The sequence below is a fragment of the Corylus avellana genome, chromosome ca2 (assembly GCF_901000735.1).
Source record: "Corylus avellana chromosome ca2, CavTom2PMs-1.0".
Taxonomy (NCBI): Eukaryota; Viridiplantae; Streptophyta; class Magnoliopsida; order Fagales; family Betulaceae; genus Corylus; species Corylus avellana.
This window is the reverse complement of record NC_081542.1, coordinates 46,187,663-46,209,164: the sequence shown is the minus strand read 5'-3', so window position 1 is coordinate 46,209,164 and position 21,502 is coordinate 46,187,663. Positions and strand designations below refer to the sequence as shown.

Below are 21,502 nucleotides of genomic sequence, written 5' to 3'. Positions count from 1 at the left end.
CTAATAGTTATTTTGTCGCCCCAAATAGTTTTCCCGCCTCTCGTATAATTTCCGCCAACATATTAGCGTCGACTTATTAGAGTGGACGCTAATACTTATCTTTTGGGTCGACTTTCTAAAGTCGACGCTAATAGGTGCTCATTAGGGTCCACTTTGCAGTCGACCCTAATGAGGTCGCCCCTGATGAGTTGATTTCTTATAGTGAGAGTATGGTGTGGTAGTGATCCTACCAAGTTGTGCACGTTTCCTATAAGAGGTAATTTCCATGGCCCTGGGGACAATTTTTGAAGTTCAGCTTGTTTGTATGCCTTTAATAGCCAAACCAAAGTGAGGAAAAGAAGGAAAGTGGTGAGAGCCAAGGAATATTGGAGCACCATCACAGATAGGAGAGAAATAAGTGATTGTTCCACAAATTTCTTTGACTAAAGTTACTAAATTATGGTGCTGTGGGCAGTTGGATCCCATGAGCCGGTGGGTAAAATGAGGGTTGGCAATTTTGACATGACGTGCAAACTCGACACGAAATTAAAGGGTTAGGAGAATTTCCTCAAATCTAGTCTCTAAAAGTGTCATGTGTCCCTTGACCATGTGAGAAACATATATATTTTTTTTATTAAAATGCTATTAAAAAAAAATGTGAGAAGCATGTGTTATTAAAAAACAATTTGTTTCTCACATGCAAAGGCATATATTATACTTTTAGAGACATTGTTGAAAGAAAATTCTCCAATCCAGTTTGGAGGAAATTTGTGTAAAAAAAAAAAGGGTTAAATACTCCAGAAGCCCCTGGGGTTTCCCAACTTTATTTTTTCCCCTATAGGGTTTCATTTTTATCACAGGAGGTCCCTGTGGTTTTGATAATAGACCAAGTTAGTCCTCCATCAACTAGTTGACTTAACGGAATTTCACGTGTACCAATCACATGTTGACACGTGGCACCCACTTAATTTTTTTTTTAATTAAAAAAAAATGTATTTTCTAAAAAAAAAAGATCTAGCCGGTAGCCACCCCGCCAATTCAATCGGGGCAATGGAAACCACCCCCAACCACCATTGGTGCCCAAGTGGCTCCTCAAATTTCCATCTGTGCCAGATTTGGGTGGCCGCCACCCCATGAGCCAAAGCCGGGGTGGGCCTAGCCACCCCAAGGTTGCTGTAAGTGGCTCTACCACCCCCCTATCCTTTTTTTTTTTTTTTTTAATTTTAAAAAATTAAGTAGGTGCCACGTGTCAACATGTGATTGGTCCACGTTTATTCCGTTAAGTCAACTAATGGTCAATTGACGGAAGACTAACTTGGTCTATTATCAAAAGCACATGGACTTCTTGTGATAAAAATGAAACCACAGGGGAAAAAAAATAAAGGTGTGAAACCTAAAGGACTAATTTAGTATTTAACCCAAAAAAAAAAACCCCACTCTACAATTAGGCCGGTCATAATTATTTTGGGTAAATTTGTAGGATATGGATTTCAAGCAATTTGTACCTTAGCAATTAGGGTAGAAAATGTGAGAGAGTCCCTATGATTACCTAGCCAAGTAGGTGGGTGGACAGCCCAATTTTTTTTTGGGTAGGTGGGCCTCATATTAATTCTCGCATATTTGTTAATAATCCGAACAACAAGATCACTAGGGATCTGTATCCCAATTTTTAAACCTAGTAGTGTGGGCATCAATAGGGATCCCTATCCAAATTTGTCAACCCACTAATGTGGGTTGGTATTCGCACGAAACTAACTTATAGTTTGAGGTCCATCCACCCCCGCCCCCAATTTGTAAAATCCAAACTACTATTAGGTTGGGCATAAGTTAGTTTCACTCTAATACCAACCCACATCACTAGGCTGACAAATTTGGATTGGGAATATCCCCGCTGATGCTCACACTACCAAGTTTAAAAATTTGGATACAGATCCCTAGTAATCTTGACATAGTATGGTGTGGTAGTCATCCTGCCAAGTTGTGCACGTTTCCTATAAGAGGTAACTTCCATGGCCCCGGGGGCAATTTCTGAAGTTTGGCTCGTTTGTATGCCTTTAATGCCAAACCAAAGTGAGGAAAAGAAGGAAAGTGGTGAGAACCAAGGACTATTGGAGCGCCATCACACATAGGAGAGACACAAGTGATTGTTCAACAAATTTCTTTCACTAAAGTTGCTAACTTATGGTGATATGTGCAATTGGATCCCATGAGCCAGTGGGTAAAAATAAGGTTGGCAATTTTTGACATGACGTGCGAACTCGACACAAAATTAAAGGATTATGACTGAAGAGTCTGACCTATTTAATTAAATGGTTCGAGTTAGGGTTAACATATATAGTCTTCTACTCATACTTCGACACGCCCCGAACTCGACACATGATATAATGACAAGAAATTTTGACATGATCCGCGAACCCAACACGAACCCAATACATAATTAAAGGGTTAAGGTTAAGGGGTTTAACCCATTTAATTAATGGGTCGAGTTAGAGTTGACTTATATTTTTATACAAAGGCCTCGACATGACCCGAACCCGACATACTAACACGAATTGCACCTCTAGGTAAAACATGACTTTTGGTGCAAAGATACATAGAGGGTGATGTGTAACACACACACACACACACACACACACACACACACATATATATATATATATATATATATATATATAACCAATCATTGTGGTTTACATGATTTGCAATTAGCTCCATCTGGTATCAAAATAAACTTAGAGGTCCCTGAAATATGTCAAAAAAATATATTTACTCCCTCCAGTCAAATTCCGTCCACTAACGTAACAAATTCCGATAGTGTGACACGCCAGAGTCAATAAAATTGTGACACATATCCTATTTACGTTGGTGTCACACTAACCGAATATATTAAGTCAGTTGACGTAATTTGACTGTAGGGAATAAATTATTTTTTTGGCATACCACAGTGATCTCTAAGTTCATTTTAATACCATAGGGAGTTAATTGTAAATTAAGTAAACCATATGGATTGATTCAACATTTTTTTTTTCTATACTTATTTACTATCGAGGGGATTTTTACGTCACAATAGAGTTTGGATCAAGTTTAAACCAATGAGTATCGAGCGGATTGTCGAATGAAATTGTTTATTTACAGCTCTAAAGGTGGGTATCCCCCATTTGGTATTATCGCACTGAACTACCTTATAGTTTGCTGGTCCATCCTCTACCAATTTTTTTTTTTAAAAAAAAAAAGACAAAAATTTTCTTCAAATTTGGTTTGAGAATTTCCTTAAATCTAGTCTCTAAAAGTATTATGTGCCCCTTGACCATGTGAGAAACTTTTTTTTTTATTATTAAAATGCTATTAAAAAAAATGTGAGAAGCATGTGTTACTAAAAAACATTTGTTTCTCACATGCAAAGGCATATATTATACTTTTAGAGACTTTGTTGAAAGAAAATTCACCAACCCAGTTTGGAGGAAATTTGTGTCAAAAAAAAAAAACCCCCACTCTACAATTAGGCCTGCCATAATTATGTTGGGTAAATTTGTAGGATATGGATTTCAAGCAATCTGTACCTTAGCAATTAGGGTAGAAAATGTGAGAGAGTCCCTATGATTTCCTACCTAAGTAGGTGGGTGGACAACACAATTTTTTTTTAGGCAGGTGTAGTGCCCCAGAATTTTCAAAGCTACTTAAATAGATCATTTCGATAATGATGTTATTTTAATATCTATTGTAGCTAAGGATTTTAATTCTTAGAAAATTTATGGTGTTACAGAGAGTGGTAATTAAAGAATGATAATTGGTAAAATAATAGGATAGTAAATGGTAGGAAGAATTGTATGGGTAGGTAGAATAGTCAATGGTAGGTATAAGGAGGGTAGAATTTTGAAGAAGAAGGTAGAATAGTCAATGGTAGGTATAAGGAAGGTGGAATTTTGAATAAGAAGGTAGAATAGTCAATGGTAGGTATAAGGAGGGTAGAATTTTAAATAAGAATGTAGAATAGTCAATTGTAGGTATACTAAGTGGGTAGGTGAAATAGTAAAATGAGGGTGTAATTGTAAATTGAAGGTAGAATAGTATTGGATTTTCTCCTATAAATAGAGCTCTTCTCCTTCACAATTTCAATACTCCTATCCCATCTCTTGCACATATTCTTCCTTTTTCCGCTTTTTACTCGGTCTTTCTTCTTTCTAAGAGTGTTTACTCAGAATAGAGAGAGAAAGGGCGAGACCAAGCGCTACAAGAAAGAAAGAACACAAGAGATAGCGGACTTTAGAAATTAGTTTCAAAAGATATACTAGTGGTGTTAGTCGTATTGGAGCAACTAGATTCCTTCATACCACTTTTAGCTTCAGTCTAGAGGTAAGTAAATTCACTACCCCTTCTAAAATTACTTCATGTCATGCTATTTATTCATTCTTTAGTAAATTGTAAATGATTATTTTATTTACGTATTATGAAGTTATGTTGCATGCATGAAGGATTTTTAAAAGAATTATCTAGAAAGTTTCTATTTATTTAAACGCTTTCTAAGTACAAGAAGTTTATATTTGAAAAGGTTTCCATTTTGATAAAAGAAAGTTGAAAAATGATGATGATTATAAGCAAGAAAAATGATGATAAACCCTCCTACATGTTGCCCTAAGATGCATCAAAAGAAGTACAAAGAAAAGTACAAGAGATGAGATAAATGTTTATGAAATGAGGGCACATGTATGGAGGAGAGTATTTTTGGCCCCAAGATAAGTAAGAATGAGAAAAGTTTGGTACCGATACTCGGATGGAGGCGAAACCACTGAAGGAGGCTATGCCAGAAGGTGGTATTCCATCAACAGACCGTTGAGTGCACCAAGAGAAAGAGTTAATTGACGGTCGGGCATGGCTGAGGCCTCAGTTCAGTGCTATGGTCATAGGACCCGCAACCCTTGTACACAGGGGTAATAGTGTACATGGGCCCTATTATGAGAAAATGATACTATAATTTCAACGATGATATGCTATGATGATTTACAAAGATTATTTATAATGATGCATTATGATGATGATTTATAAAGATGATTTACAACGATGATCTATTACTAGATGTAATAGTATGTATATGTTAAGGGAGATGCAACCGTACATACATATATTATTATGGTTAAAAGTATATTTATTTGCGAAAATGATTTTCAAAACTGAGAACAAGGAGTAAAACTATTTATGGTTGTGGATTTTACTTGCTGGGCCCCCCTTGGGCTCATTCAGTTTTATTTCTTGTTTTCAGGTAGAAAGGATGCTGGAATAGGAGGCCGGAATGGGGATGAGAATAATTATTAATTTTCAAAGTCTTTTCATATCAGTAATTGTAATAATATTCCGCACTAAAGTTTAATGATTTCTAATTTCACTTGTAATAAAATCTCTTGAATAATGTTTTATACATTTATCGTATCCTTTAAATTCAAGTACTCTGGTAGACCTTATAGATCTTTGCAAAAATTTTGTTGTGAAAGAAGAAAAGTAGCAAACTCGCCCTTAACGAGCTGGGGATGTTACAGCAGGTGGGCCTCATATTAATTATCTCATATTTGTTAATAATCTGAACAACAAGATTACTAGGGATCTATATCCAAATTTTTAAACCTAATAGTGTGGGCATCAGCGGGGATCCCTAGCCAAATTTGTCAACCTACTAATGTGGGTTGATATTAGCGCGAAACTAACTTATAGTTTGGGGTCCATCCACCCCTGCCCGCAATTTGTAAAATCTAAACTACTATTAGGTTGGGCATAAGCTAGTTCGCGCTAATAGCAACCCACATTACTAGGTTGACAAATTTGGATAGGGATCCCTGCTGATGCCCACACTACTAGGTTTGAAAATTTGGATATAGATCCCTAGTAATCTTGTTGTTTGGATTACTAACAAACTCGAGCTTTAGCTCGAGCTCGCCCAAAATTTAAACGAGCTGAGCTTAAACACATATTTCATAACTCGGCTCGAATAAGCATCTTCGTAAACGAGCCAGTCTTGACATCCTAAAACTTGACTCGACATGACTCGATTACAACCCTAGTATAAATCACCAACAAAAAAAAAAAAAAACTATCATAAGGCACTTAATTTTATTTTAATCCATAAAAATTTAAACATGTAATAATATTTGTTTCCATATGTATAATTTGTGATGATATTTGTATGATACCTATTATATTTCAATACAAATAAAACTCATATAATTCTAAACATTTTTTAAAAAAAAATACAGAGTAAAATAACAAATCCTTTTTTTATGAATACAAAATAAAACAAAATCTCTCACTCCGTATTTAATGCAATCAAATAAATCATTTATTTGAGTTTTATTTTGCTTTCAAAAGCAAAAAATTTCAAAAAAAAATTCGATTCAATCACACAAATGAAAAAAAAAAAGAAAAAAAAAGAAAGGATAAATGCAAAATTAGTCCATGTGGTTGACCTAATTTACAAATCACTCCATGTGGTTTAAAAACTAATTTATAGGTCCATAGGGTATGCCAAAATAACATTTTACTCCCTGAACTCATTTTCCGTTAAATAACTTAACGAAAACCATTACATTGCCACATCACACCCAATAAAATAAAACATGTGTTCTTTTTTATTTATGCTTTTAAAAAATTACAAATAAGTTTTTCCACGTCATTTTGAGGCTCCAACACACACTCCACATCAAATTAAATAAACCTAATCCTTCTATATTCACTGTGCTGCCGTCGTCTTCATCTTCCCCAACGATTCTCGTTGTCGTCTTTATCTGCGTTTTCCGTTAAGACTTACATCCATACATGAATATTCTTACAAGCACAAGCACCATCTTACACATGCACATTAAGGGACAATACAAGCCCCACAAAAGAAAAAAAACAATTGCATATCTCAAAAAAGACATCACTTTTTAAAAGATGAACCTACGGTTTGCTTTTTAAAGCCACAATCTTCCAACATCTATTTAACACAAACCAGAAAGCACTTGTCATAGAACAAAAACAAAAAAACCAGACATAGAGAGCGAGACAGAGAGGAAGAGATTGTTTCCATAGAAAGAACTGCCAAAAAACGCGGATGCCCAAATCTCAGGCAAAAATTTTTAACGGTTGATCCAGAAACAAATAGGCCCGAGTAAAAATTATGGTTGATAGAAGGGTATAGCATGTAGCATTATTATTTATTCATCGAGCTATGTACATTTATGCTAGACTTCTATCCCACTCGGTCCTATCCCATTGGTCTAATGCATGATAGTGCTCATCAACCCTTGGACTAATCATTGTTAAAAATAATAATAATAAAAAAATCAATATTTAATAAACACTGCGACATAGGCTTAATAGGATGAGGATGTAGCATATGTAGCATTACTCATTATTCATCTAGTTTATTAGAAATGATTTCATGGGATTATTAATTCTTGAAACATATTTTCAAATAAAAACCTAAAAGGATATTTGTTGAAATTACTTTTTATATTTAACTTCAAAAAATATTAAGAAGATTAAGTTTATACTTTTTTTAAGGAATTCTTTATGTCCTTCTTGTGTTCTTCCAAAATTGATGTAGCTCTTAAAATTATCATTAGATAAAAATTCAATGGTAATTTTAAAACCCACAACAATTTTGAAAAGACACATAAACAAAACATTGGTCTTCTTTTTTAGCATTAATTATTGTCTCTTCTAATAGACATTCATTTCATCGATTTGAGCCCACGAGAAAAATATGTATACACATCGTAAGTAATTCACATTCACGGGTTTAAAACAAATTGGTGGAAGGAAGTAAGAGTAAATGTAGAATTACTCTTAAAACAAAGCCTTACAACACAAATCAAAGCCTATGTCATAATTTATTTCATTGCTCGTCAATCTACCTTAAACGCTTCTTTGAATATTCATCTCAGAAATCACGGCCATGGATTTTTCTTTTGAATTAGAAGCTTATTTTTTCTTCGCTAAAAAATGGCAGTCCTTCTTGTAATGGACGGCCTGGCTTGCCACAAAAAAAGCAATCACCTTTCTTTTTCTTTTCATGGTTGTGGTTCTTAAAATTCTTCCTCTGCCGGTTGGGCTTTTTGGACTGCTATGGTTGTTTAGAAGTACCTTCCTCCCTCCAAGGAAGATAAGTTCAGAAACATAAAACTGTGGCAATAATTGTTGAACATTTTGGAAGAAAAGAAACATGCCAAAGACTGAGCTCCACGTACTGGGATATAATTTCAATCTCAAATTATTATTGTACGTAATCATGCAAAAGCCATTTTCTTAAAGTCAAATAAAGAATGATCACATTTATCGTACCCGAAATAGCACACATGGGAAGGACCCACCTGTAGGCTGTAGTGTACCAATTATCGTCCACGTAGTAAACGCCAAAAAAAAAAAAAAAAATTATATTATTGAATTATTGAGTTACTCCCATCGATCATAACCAGATTTTTGTACTCTATCATTGATACCCCTTAAGCACGTTGTACTCTATAATCGATATCAATAATGAAGAAGAAATGTGAATCAATATATAAGAGATGTTGAATAAAGATAAAAAAAAATAAAATAAAATAAAATAAAATAAAAGAGAATCAATAAATAGGAGCACTCCTTGCAGCCTTACCAAATCCACTTTTTTATTAAATTGGTGAGATAATTTAATCAAAATAGTTTAAATGTACATTTTTCAGCCTCACCACTTTAACAAAAAAATTAGTAAGGTGAAAAGTACTCATCAAACTTAAAATTTACTATTTATTCACCTAATTATTAAACAAATATATTTATTTTCTCTCTCTTCCATTTTACTTTTTATTTCTCTTTTTTTCTTCATGGTTCTAGCAATCATGCTGACAACCGGCACAGTTGGGCATTCAAAGATCATGGAATGATAGTTTGCTACCAAAGTTTATTCGCAAAAAAAAAAAGATTCAACATATTATTGTTAGAAAAATATTACCGCTAGAATAAATATTATTAAAATTCAACATATATATTAAAGATTCAACATTTTAAAAATATTACGGTTCGAATAAGACAAATATTCTTAAAATAAATCATTAAGAAAATACAAATATTCAAAAATATAAAAGTTAAAAAAAGAATAAATAAATTTTTGAAAAATAATATTTAAATGAAATAGTGAAAGTAGATTGTTAAAGTAGTAAGGCTGCTATGAGTGCTCTAAAAAAGTGAGTTGTCAAAATAACCAAAAAAATAACTAAAAATGTGTTTTTGGTTATTTTGGTGAGTAAAATTTGGCTAGACTGCTAGGCATACTCTAAGAGATCAGAATTTAACGTGGGTGTTCACCAAGATTGACAACAAACAGGGGAAAAACACTGTTCTCCCTCTTTATAAAACCTCTTTCTCTAAAATACAGCGTATGGAGGTTGAATTATTTATAACCTTGGGGCTAGGCTCTGGGGTCCTCTAAAAATAATAATAATAATAATAATAATAAATTACAAAATTTTGAAAAATTGTTCTGAATGTTAGGTATTTCTATGAAATGGACCACTCTAAATTAATTTATACCTCTAAAATTTTTAATTTTTAGTTTTATCCCTCATCTAAAATTTTAATTCCGCCCTAACGGGGTATATATCTTAAAATAATACACCACCCTATCAAAGATTTATTTATTTTTTTTATTTTTTTGGTACATTCATTTAAAGGAAATTACGACAACCACAACAACGACTACAAAAGAAAATAAAAGAAAGCCCTAAGTAGACCGAGTGGAGGGAGGTAGATCCTTTTCACTAACAATCGGAGGGAGATAGATGAGACTGCTGCTAGCATGGTTTCCAAACACGTGTTGTTTGCTCGTGCATGTTTCACCATGCAAACGATTGAAGACCTTCCAATCAGTCAAAGATTGAAAAGGTTAATTAACACCTAATAAAATAGCGCGCGTGTTTAAGGTGTTGTATCATTTTTCATTTAGGTGGGGCATGTCAAAGTACGATATAAACGTGGCAGAAGAGGCCGTAGGCCCATGGTAACCACTAATTCAAGCTCCAGCTTTGACACGTTGGTTCAATTATATTCATCGTCTGTAAAAGTCTTCATCGCTTTTTGTGACACTAGCTACAGACAATCTGAGATATGTTTATGATTCACGCGTGGGATTCTCTACGATTGTTGACATGGAATTTAAGTTGTTTTTATGCATCAGAATCTATAAAATATCACTTAAAATGGACATGTCACATGTCAATATATATATATATATATATATATATATATATATAGTGATGTACCATATTTAAAATTTAGAAAAATTATAAACTAGAGCATGACCCACTTCTTTTTGTATTTTTTCTCCTTATTTTCTTTCAACGCATCTTTTTTTTTTTTTTTGTTATATTATTCCTTATTTCTTTGATATTTTATATGTTATACTTACTATAAGTCACGGACCACAGTTGATTTTAATTTGTTGTTATTATGAGTTCGGTCGACTTTATACACAACTAATTAAATTATATTTATAATTGTTTATCTTACCAGAAAATAAAAAAAATTAGTTATATTATATAGCTATTGAGAATAATATATTAACAAAATTTTAACATGAAAAATTGATTAGTAATCTAACATCTCAAATGATTAAAAGAATGATTTCTAAATTAATGTGTTTTAATATTTTAAAATTAAAAATACCTCATATTAATGAACTTTTTGCCTTATGTCTCGATTTTTATTGAGCCCCACCACCTGATTCACGCTGAAGATGCATGGCCAGTACTAATTTGAATTATACGTGTTGCAAGTATTGGCCAGATCCCCACCTCATCTATACTCTTCCGTATGCCACTGTACGTACGTAGTATTATTGATGAACAGAATATTTGTTCAACTTTACTCCTTTGTCGTTGTTTTCATTTCTCTTTGAAAAAAAAAAGGGAAGAAAACGATGAGATGGATAGAAAATTAAGCTGTTACCTGCGGCCATTCTTTTGGATTGTAAGTTTGTAACGTGTTTCTCAGACGTTGAACATTCCTACTTTCCTCACGACCACCAATCCTTAATTTCCTCAAACCCTAATATGAAAGGAGGTCAGGGCATATTTTACACAGAGAATTAATGCTGCAATAAGGACATTTAAATGGTCGTAATTAAGGGACGATTAATGTAGCTACAAAGTAATCAAAGGAGCTACAAAATTAGGGAATAGGATCATCTCCAATTCATTTTGGACTGGAGAATATTCAGTTCATGACTAGAATTTATTCTTAAAAATCCTAAAGCTACAAATAAGACATATGTCTACTAACTAAAAATAATAATAAAATATTATTTTATATTTAAATAAAAATAAATAATAAAATAATAAAATATTAAGGCCACCCTCAATGGGGTGACCGGACCACCCCAGTTTGGGACTAGTTTGGCTTCGAATTCATTTGGCCCTTGGGGGGTCTGGGGTGGCTTCGGCCACCCCATGGCCCTTGGGGGTGGTCCGGCCACCCCATGGCCCTTGGCGGTGAATCCCAAGCCACCCCAAGAGCCAAATCCTAAAGAAAAAAAAAATTCTTTTGGCCCTTGGGGTGGCGGACCACCTAATAGCCAAAATCTTAAAAAGATAATAATTTGTTTGGCCCTTTAGGGTGATGGACCACCCGTTGGGCTTAGGGGTGGCTTACGCCTGGGCAAACCATCACAGGGTGGCGAAGCCACCCGGACAAAGCTAGGTGTTAATATTTTATTATTTTTTGTATTTTTATTTAAATTTAAAATAATATTTTATTATTATTTTTAGTTAATGGACAGATGTTCTATTTGTGGTTTTAGGATTTTTAAGAAAAAATTCTAGTCATGAACTGAATATATTTTAATTTATTTTGGACCAGAGAGAATCTTATTCCCAAAATTAGGCAAGCTAATTAGTGGCTATTGCTACGCGTGGATGTCTATATATAACTCTCATACACAATCTTGTCGCCTTTTATTTCTTTAAGAAAGTGGGTTCAAGAACAGAATCAACGTGTCGACTAAGTAAGTCAACCTACCAACATTTGAAAAGAAAAAAAAAATGTTTAAATTCAAAACAGGAGGATGACAACAACTTCATAAGTAGTGTTTGCCAAAAAGCCCGGGCCACTGCCGACACTGTAGTGTCTTTTTAGGAATATGTGTTTAATTAGTTTTAGTAAAAATATTTTGTGGAGAAAAGCGAAAAAAAATATATTTTATATGAAAAAATGTAAAAAATTTGTTTTGTAGTGATTTTTTTATTTAAATAATAATAATTAAAAAAATTGATGTGGTATAAAAAGTAGAAATATTGAAATTAATTTTAAGGTAAAGATTTTTTTTTTTTTTTTTGGAATTGAGGAAGAGGTCTGGTACAGTACCAGTCTGTTTCATTGGCACAAGGTTGGCTTAATGTCACGTGGTAATAAGTATATTCTGTCACAGGGGCGCTGGAATTTATTGCTAGGCCAATTATGCTAGCTACTGCTTAAGGTCCCTAATTAATAAAGAGTCCTCATTTTTTTATATATTAAATTTGTCAAAAAAATAATAATAAAATTAAGGATGTCTTATTTTATTTATTTATTTATTTTTATAACAATGATTCTTCTCTATTCATTTCATAAAAATAAAGCATTTTGCTCTAATAAAACAATATCATAACTACAATAAGAAATTTCTCTCATCCAAATTTGATCTATGCTTTGTTTAACTCTTTGGATGTTACAGTTCCAATCAATTTCTATATCTATAGCATATTCCGGCAAACCACGGCTCTAGCCAGTGCCCGTCCATCACAACTTTCTCAATTAGACAGTGATTTTTTGGCTTCTCCATCTCCACTATAAGTGCATTACCAAACGCAATCCCCTTTGAGGTCTTTACCATCGGTAACAATTCTTTCATATGCATGATAATTTCTCCACTATCGGTCAATGATTTGCTCATAGGAAAGAACCAGAGAGAAAATAAAAGATAGACCAGAGATCTAATTAGATTGTTACTCTTAAGGTTTCGTACAAACAAATCCTTATAAAACAACTAAAGGAAATTGAAAAACAAAAAAAAAAAAAAAAAATTCCACGTTGTAGATCGCTGTTGAAATCAACCTTAGAGAGAGGACAAACAGGAACTGCTGCATAGCCTAAGCATCAATAAACTCACCATTGTGTTATTCAAAAAATAAAAATAAAAAATTGGGGAAGAAGGTTCATTTTTATATGTTATATATGCTTGCTATGATCACGCATTGATTTTAGTTTGTGGTTATTACGATCGAGTTCCGATTACGCACGTGTCGTCAATTTTATAACACAACTAATTAAATCCCTACTTTACAAAAGTTTACCTTACCCTAAAGATAAAATAGATTATCATATTAACTTTTGCCTGCTAATTATGCCTCAATTTTTATTGAGGCACCACCTGATTCACGCTGAAAATGACCAGCACTAGCTAGTCTGAATGATAGGCGTTGGAATTATATATTATGGAAAAAGATAGATGAGAAATGAATGAGCAGGACTGTAACGTGTTTAATTTCTTCAGACGTCGTTGAATATTCCCACTATCAATGGTGGTCCTACGACCGTCCTTCATTTCCTCAAACCCTAATTCAAAGAAGGACATAATAATTTTCCACATGGGAGGCTGCAAATTAACATCTCTAGAGAAGGTGCAAAAGTTCTAATTAGTTTCTTTGAGATCAGGAGTTGTGGAAATTGAGTGGATGAGACCAACTGTACTACTGGCGAGGAAATTAACAAGGGGGGTATTAGTGGAGGACCAGTCTATTGGAAACTTGCAAGCAAGAAAAAAATGGTGGCCCATGGGATCGACGTTAGTCTGAGTACTATTGTCTACAATAATTGAATCAAGCACTCGATCGAGTGGCCGTCGATCGTCTTGAGTGCTTCACATCAGCTTGTGAAGTACGCTGGCCACAAGTGCTCTGAAAGTGACTAGGGCTTATCTAACGACCAAGTAATTTATTTATTTATTTATTTTTTTTCTTTAAGGGTTTCTTATAGACTTATTGAATTTTCGGAAAAAAAAAAAAAAAAAACAAAAAAAACAAAAACAAAAAAAAACAACAACAACAACAATTTTACTCTTTGAACTTTTAGTTTTATGCCGTCTATCCCCTCCATCAGTTTTTGGCGTTGACTCCTACCCGAAGCTATAAAAAATACAAAATAATAATAATAATAATAATTTGAAATTAAGGGTAAATTTAAAATTTTATAAAAGTTTTAGGGGTATAAAGGCCAATTCATCTCTTTCATTGTTTGTTTTATAGCCTGAGGGGGGAGATTGCATCAAATTAGAAGTTCAATAGGTAAAATTGAGAGTTTTTCAACTTGGGGAAAGTATTCTCAAAACAAGTAAAAGTTCCGAGAGTCTTTGCATGTGAAGTTTTTCTTATAATTTATAAGTGAAACACTAAATCCGATCCTACTCAAAGTTATTAGGAAAAATTTTCACTGACTTTAGAAGTACGTATCACCGTTTGTACCTCAAAAAGAAATTTCTTTAAAAATTGGCCCTAATTCAGGAGCCCTTTTATAACCTAGCATAAACCCTTCTAAATCTATGATATTACCTAGGGAAAATTATACATAACTTTTTCAAACTAGCATCTCATTGTCAAAGTCCCCTTCAAACAATCAATTGTGTCAAGGTCACACTTAAACTCCTAGAAAAATGTCAATGCCTTCCAAGGACAGACAAAAAAGACCCTAAATTTATTTAATAAGACAAAAATATTTCAATAAATTTGGAAAAAAAAAGAACAAAAAAGCAAAAATAATAAAAAATAAAGAAGTGATAGTTCAAAAACCAACTCCCAAAAAAGGTTCGAGGGTGGCTCAGCCACCACCCCTAAGTGTGGGAGATATTGGTTCAGCCAACCCCTTGGATTATTTTTTTTTTATTATTATTTTTTTTAAACATTTTTTAATTTTTTAGAATGGTATTTTTGTCATTCGAGAGGGCATTACTTTTTATTTATTTATTTTGTAGTTTAGGGAAATATTGACCCAATTGGTAGTTTATGAGGAACATTAATAATAAAGTGATACTTTGATGAGGGTGTGCCTACTTTTTCCTATTATTTATAATACAATATCTTATGGCTAAAAGTTCATTCTCGCAGTGACGATCGACTTGTTTCTGAACCCATTTGGACCGAAATTGGGTGGTTTTCGAATTTTGACCCAAGGGGCCGGTATTGGAAATGGAATGTGAATTTGAGCCAAGCCAAATTGAATCGAATTTCATGCATAGACAGAAAAATTCAGGTTTAGCATCAAAAATCTCTTTTGCAGCGAATTTGAGAACGACAATGAAAGGGGCTACCTTTAAAACCCGAGATTTTGAGAAAAACATGGAGAGTGTGAAAATACATGCTAAAGGAAGAAAATTTGTAAAGAGAAGAAGAAAGAGAAGAAGAAGAGAATACAAAGGATTACATCTTTATTTAGTAATTTGAACATTACAAGAGAGAACAATATATAGGCATATGAATGGAGCACATCCCATATATTATGGCGTAAATCATGAGTTGTGATGAAAAGTAATATGCAATCTCATAAAACATAGAGGAGTAAATTATAAGATTGTTGCCTTGTTTGGATATGCTTGACTTAATCAGATTTTATCTTCTAATAGAGAGAACCGACGAATTAGAATTAGCAATCACAATTTGAAGAAGAGCTTGGTTTGGTTGATTTTGCGTAAAACTGTACATGGAGATGCGAATACGGTTTAGATATGTGATTATTAACTGTTAATCGGCTGCGGTTGATAACATAGGTCCGGCTGGGTCAATACCGATCGAGCGGGTTTTGCCCATTCCTACTCGCAATGGAGAGCACGCTTTGAAACCGGTCTACCGGGACAAACGCATTTAATGTTGTCTACATGTGGTAATCAGGACAGGCTCTCGGTAGGTGCTGAAAAAAGACAAGCACAAAGTTCTCATAATTTGTGCTTGTTTCACATCAATAATAATTTTTAGTCACGTCAAAAAAATAAGTATTTAAAAAAACACGTGACATTTTCTCTTTATTAAAGCAATAATACATTTTCTCTTTAGTTTCTATAATTTGAATTACCTGAGGTCACAAAAAATGCAGCTTTATCTCCCAACGTGTTACACGTGATCCAAAACAGCGGACGCCGGTATACAGTGATGATATGTATGAAGCTTTTGATAAGTGGGCGCATGTGAAAAAACTATAAATAGGATCAAGACCATCTTCTTAATTACGTACCATAAAACTTTCCGAAAGAAAATCTCCCGGCTCCCTCCCTCCCTCTCTCAATCACTAGCTCTGAGATATACTCATTTCTCCTCCTCCATGGCATCGACGACTGAATCCTTCTTTGCTCCCTCCATTGCCCCAAATTCACATACTGACAATCCAAACCCCTACAGCCTGAGCTCCATGACTAGTGCTCAACACTATTGGAGCATTGCTCATGATCTCACATCGGCTTCTCCTCCCTTAGAACCACACAACTATGGGATTAAACATGATATGGTATGTTTTGTGCCATATTTAATTTGTCTTTATCACCTTATTAATCAATTTTCTAAAGCTGACACGGTCGGTCAATATGCAGGGTTTTGTTGGTGTCCAACATGCACAAAAAATGGAAGTATGCAGGCATGTGCTAAGGAAAATAGGAGAAGATCATCCATTTGAAAGTTTATACATGATTGATGCTATCCAACGTCTTGGAATTGACAACTACTTTCAGGAAGAGATTGGAGCAATTTTACATGGGCATTATGTAAAATACGTGGCTCATGGCGGTGACTGCGGTCATGAGCTTCATGAGGTTGCTCTACGCTTTCGACTGTTGAGGCAACAAGGCTACTATGTGCCTGCCGGTCGGTATTAATTAATAACTTTTCTTTACCCCTTAAACCTAGCTTATTCTATATCTATATGTTAAAGCCATTAATTATGGTTTGGAACAGATATATTTAACAACTTTAAGAGCAAAGAGGGAAAGTTCAACAAAGAACTGGCTGAAGATATTAACGGATTGATGGCTTTGTATGAAGCTTCACAACTAAATATAGAAGATGAAGACATACTTGATGAAGCTGGAAAGTTTAGCGAGCAGCAGCTGAATGCACGGGTGAGACATCTTGATGAGAGCCAAGTCAGAGTTGTTGGGAATACTTTGAGGCATCCTTACCACAAAAGCTTGGCAAGGTTCATGGCCAAAAGCTTTTTTGGTAATTTTCAGCAGATAAATGGATGGCCGAATGATTTAGAACTACTAGCAAAAATGGATTTCAATATGGTCCAATCCATGCACCAAAAGGAAATTGCTCAAATTTCCAAGTAAGTTTAATATATATTGATCCACAACTTGATCTCATGCATAATTGCCAAGATAATTATTCACCTCTAATTAACGTAAATCTTTTTCATCATATATAGATGGTGGGCAGATCTTGGTTTGTCTAAGGAGCTAAAGTTTGCAAGGAACCAACCACTCAAATGGTACATTTGTTCAATGGTGTGTCTTACAGATCCAGACATGTCAGACGAAAGGGTTGAGCTCACAAAACCCATTTCTCTTATCTACATAATAGACGACATTTTCGATGTTTATGGAACGATTGAGGAACTCACTCTCTTCACAGAAGCTGTCAACAAGTATGCATCTATATATCACAGGAATTAATTTTCTCTTCTCTTGCCCTATCAACCAATGTTACTGATTAATAAATTGCACACAGATGGGATTTTGCTGCTCTTGAGCAACTACCCGAGTACATGAAGATATGCTTCAAGGCTCTTTACGACATCACCAATGAAATTAGTAACAAGTTACATCAAAAGCATGGATGGAACCCAATAGACGCTCTAAGAAAGACGGTATTTATATATGTCAATAATTAATCATACCATCTGAAAAGAAAAATATTTATTGTCAATAAAAATAAAGCATATATATATCTTCATGAAAATTATAAATATGACGCACATCTCCATGATTGTTGCAACTGCAGTGGGCGAGTTTGTGCAATGCCTTTCTAGTAGAGGCGAAATGGTTTGCTTCTGGGCACTCACCCAGGTCAGAAGAGTATTTGGAAAATGCAGTTATTAGTTCAGGGGTTCATGTCGTACTTGTTCACACTTTCTTTCTTTTGGGCCAACGTGTAACCAAGGAAACTGAAGATCTTGTGGATAACCTACCGGGCATTATTTCTTCGCCGGCCACAATTCTTCGGCTTTGGGATGACTTGGGAAGTGCCATGGTAAGCTGCCAATTATTAAGATATTCTTCTGTTTTAAAAATTCACCAAAATAGAACTAAAATTTGCCATATATCGTCTCCTTTATTGGTTTGGGTTTTTTGTTTGGCCAGTAAAATATCAGGTGATATTTTATGAATCTCTGTTGCTGTACTTTTAATTTCGACCGTTCAATTATATGAAGAACTAAAAACACGTACGATACCACATAAATAAAATTAAAAAAAAAAAAAAAAGATAAAGTACAAGGAATATAAATGAATGGAATGGTCATTAAAGTGACATCCAGGCCATTTCTAGTCATTTGGCCAACATTTTTGTGGTGCCAGCTGCAGCCCTATCTGTACCTGCCACAGGAAACTTGTGTCGACTTGTGAGGCATTGCGACAATATTGTTGAGGACCCTCGGACAAGATTTTTAGACCAAAAAAAAAAAATTTATTACAGAAATCACAAGGAAATATTTCCTGAAATCAAAATATGTTTAAGAATATTTTCAAAGAGAAATTGAAAATTCTTTACACAAAATGGTTGATGTGAGTACAGGATGAGAGTCAAGAAGGGCGCGATGGATCATACATAGACTACTACGTGAAGGAACACCAAGGTTGCTCCATCAAAGAGGCACGAGAGAAGGTTGTGAGTATGATTGCAGACGCATGGAAGCGGCTAAACAAAGAGTGCCTCTCTCCAAATCCATTTCCAGCAGCATTCACTAAGGCTTCTCTTAATATTGCAAGAATGGTTCCATTGTTGTATAATTATGACGACAACCATTGCCTTCCAAGCTTCCAGGAGCATTTGAAATCCGTGCTTTATGAAAGCGTCTCACTTTAAGGGAAAAAAAAAAAAATTTATATATATATATATATATATATATCAAGCCTTTGCGTAATTTCTATATTGTAAACAGCTTTATTGGATGTATTAGAAACTAAGCCAATGAGCTGCCAGCCATCCAGTAAAATTACTCCTTCAACTTGATGTTCTGAAAAAGCCTTTATCTTCAATTCCCAAGCTCTTACTGTGTTAAGATTATGTATGTATTAGATATGTTTTTTTAATGGTTACATTTATATAAATCTATAATTTGGCCATAATTTATATTTAAACTGTTAAGTATGACCGGTTGAGAAGGATGAATTAAATCCCTCCCATTGGATGTTCCTCGAGTTTCTTCGGAGCCAAAGCTTCCTTGCCATAACCGCCATCAACTCAGATTCATCAGCTTCCAATTTGTGGTTTCCATATAAAAAGGAAAAAGAAAGAAAAAACACGTGCACAATTCTTTTCTCTTTACAAGTCTTTCACTCTCATTCCATGTCCCTCTCTCTCAACTCTCTCCACTATCCAACGTTAGTCTCTCTCTTCTTTTTTCTCTCCACAATCGACTCTCTCTCCACTTCTCTCTTTCTCTTTTTCAACTCGCTAACATTAACAAAAACAAGATCCATTGGCCAAAAAAATCAAATAGGAGGTAACCTTTTCACACTGACAATATTTTGTTTAAATTTTAAATTTTTTGGCTCATAATTTTTAATAATTGAACCGTGCAAACTACAAATATTGAAAGGGTTTTTCATTTTTCTTTTTTTTTTAATAAATTAAGTGTCTTAATGCATTAAGATCTCTTCATTTATTAAAACACGATTTTTCCTTAATTAATGCATTTTGATGACCGTTCTTTTTATTATCTCACGTTTATTTCTCTCCCTCTCACCCTAAATCTTGTCTGTCTCTCTCACTCTAAACACACATTTCTAGCTCCTTCTACGGCACGGCAACTACAACGTTTCAAAACCTTTTCCTATAGAAGTTGACGGTTGCACAAAGTTTATTTAATCAATTTCATGGAAAGATATGTGATTGCAATTTACTTATGTATAACTTTAATTTTTTTTTTTTTTTAATTTAAATAAGTTTTTTTTTTTTTTTAACCTATAATTTTAAATGAGACATTTAAGATTAAATTATAATAAAGAATCTTGCGCATAGCGCGGGTTATGAGCTAGTTTGTATAAACTCTAAATCATCATAATTAAGAGCCTTTTTGGAGCTTCCTATTGCATATGATCTATGGAAGAAAATTTGGCAGATGTAAGTTCCTAACGACACTACAAAAAAACTATTTTTTAATGACAGGCGTTTTCTGACGTGTTCTAGTGTCCGACACGTCAGAAAATTTTTCTGACGGGTTGTTTCTGACGCGTGTCGAGTGTCAGAAACGTAGGTGTCAGGAAAAAAAATTTTCTGACGTGTGAGTAGGTAACACGTCAGAAAATTTTCTGACGTGTGAGAATTACCACGTCAGAAAATTTTCTGATGTGGTAATTCTGACACGTCAGAAAATTAAAAAATTAATTTTTTTTTTTTTCTGAAATTTTGTTTTTGAATTAAAAATTTATTAATTTAAATTATTATTTTTTTTTTGAGGATTCCTGCCGTGCAGGTGATGCACACCTTCCTGCTGTACAGCTCCCTCACGCAGAGAAATTCGAATTTCTCTGCAAATTTCTCTGCGAATTTCTCTGCAGATCTTTTCTCCCCATGCCAGCTGCTTCTTTTCTCCTCTTTTTTTCTCTTCAATTCGTTTTTGATCTACTTCTTTTCTCCATTTTCTCCTTCTTTTCTCCATTTTCTCACTGTCTCTAGCTCTCTTCTTTTCTCCATTTACAAAAACCCAAACCGAAAAAGTCTTCCAAAAATCAAAAACCCAACAAAAATCTTCAAAAACCCAAAAAATTTTCTTATCTTCTCTTCTTCTTGTTCTTGTTCTTCTTCTCTTCTCCTTTTATTTTTTTTTCTTCTAGAAGAAAAGCAGATCTGCTTCTCTTCTTTCATTTTTCTTCTTCTTCTTTTGCTATTCTTCAATCTGCTGCTTGTCTTCTTTTTCTCTTCACATTTTCTTTTCTTCTTCCCCTAGAGAGGAACTCCGTCCTGTGCAGATCAGAAGAGGGAGATTGAGAGAGGAGAGAGAGAGAGTGTGGGGAATAAATGAAGAGGCAAGAATAAAAAGAAAAAAAAGGTGGGAAAATTTTCAAAATCCCACCCAAGCAGGAAGTTTCCTGACGTGCCATGTGTGGCACGTCAGAAATTTCTGACGTGCCACACATGACACATCAGAAAAAGTCTCCCAAAAAAAAAAAATTCTACATAATTATATATCTATATATAATTATCTGCATATATATATATATAAATATGTACAGTTTTCTGACGGGGTGAAATACCACGTCATAAAAATTCTGACGTGGGACATT

At 34.1% G+C, this 21,502-nt stretch overlaps 1 protein-coding gene across 1 annotated transcript; it reads left to right on the top strand.

Moving 5' to 3' along the window:
- The first annotated feature begins 16,245 nt into the window (after positions 1-16,245).
- On the top strand, positions 16,246-19,317 carry LOC132171269 ((3S,6E)-nerolidol synthase 1-like). The gene is made up of 7 exons (XM_059582546.1): positions 16,246-16,506; positions 16,589-16,859; positions 16,950-17,322; positions 17,422-17,640; positions 17,724-17,862; positions 17,997-18,245; positions 18,789-19,317. Exons 1-7 carry the CDS (start codon positions 16,324-16,326, stop codon positions 19,077-19,079), a joined length of 1,725 nt encoding a protein of 574 aa, XP_059438529.1. The 5' UTR covers positions 16,246-16,323; the 3' UTR covers positions 19,080-19,317.
- The last annotated feature ends 2,185 nt before the right edge of the window (positions 19,318-21,502 follow it).

What these genes read in the sequence shown, in the direction of transcription:
- LOC132171269 (XM_059582546.1), top strand. Translation starts at nt 16,324, where the DNA reads ATGGCATCGACGACTGAATCCTTCTTTGCTCCCTCCATTGCCCCAAAT. An exon ending in GAAATTGCTCAAATTTCCAA is followed by an intron (nt 17,323 to 17,421) that starts GTAAGTTTAATA and finishes CATCATATATAG; the next exon opens with ATGGTGGGCAGATCTTGGTT. An exon ending in TAGACGCTCTAAGAAAGACG is followed by an intron (nt 17,863 to 17,996) that starts GTATTTATATAT and finishes TTGCAACTGCAG; the next exon opens with TGGGCGAGTTTGTGCAATGC.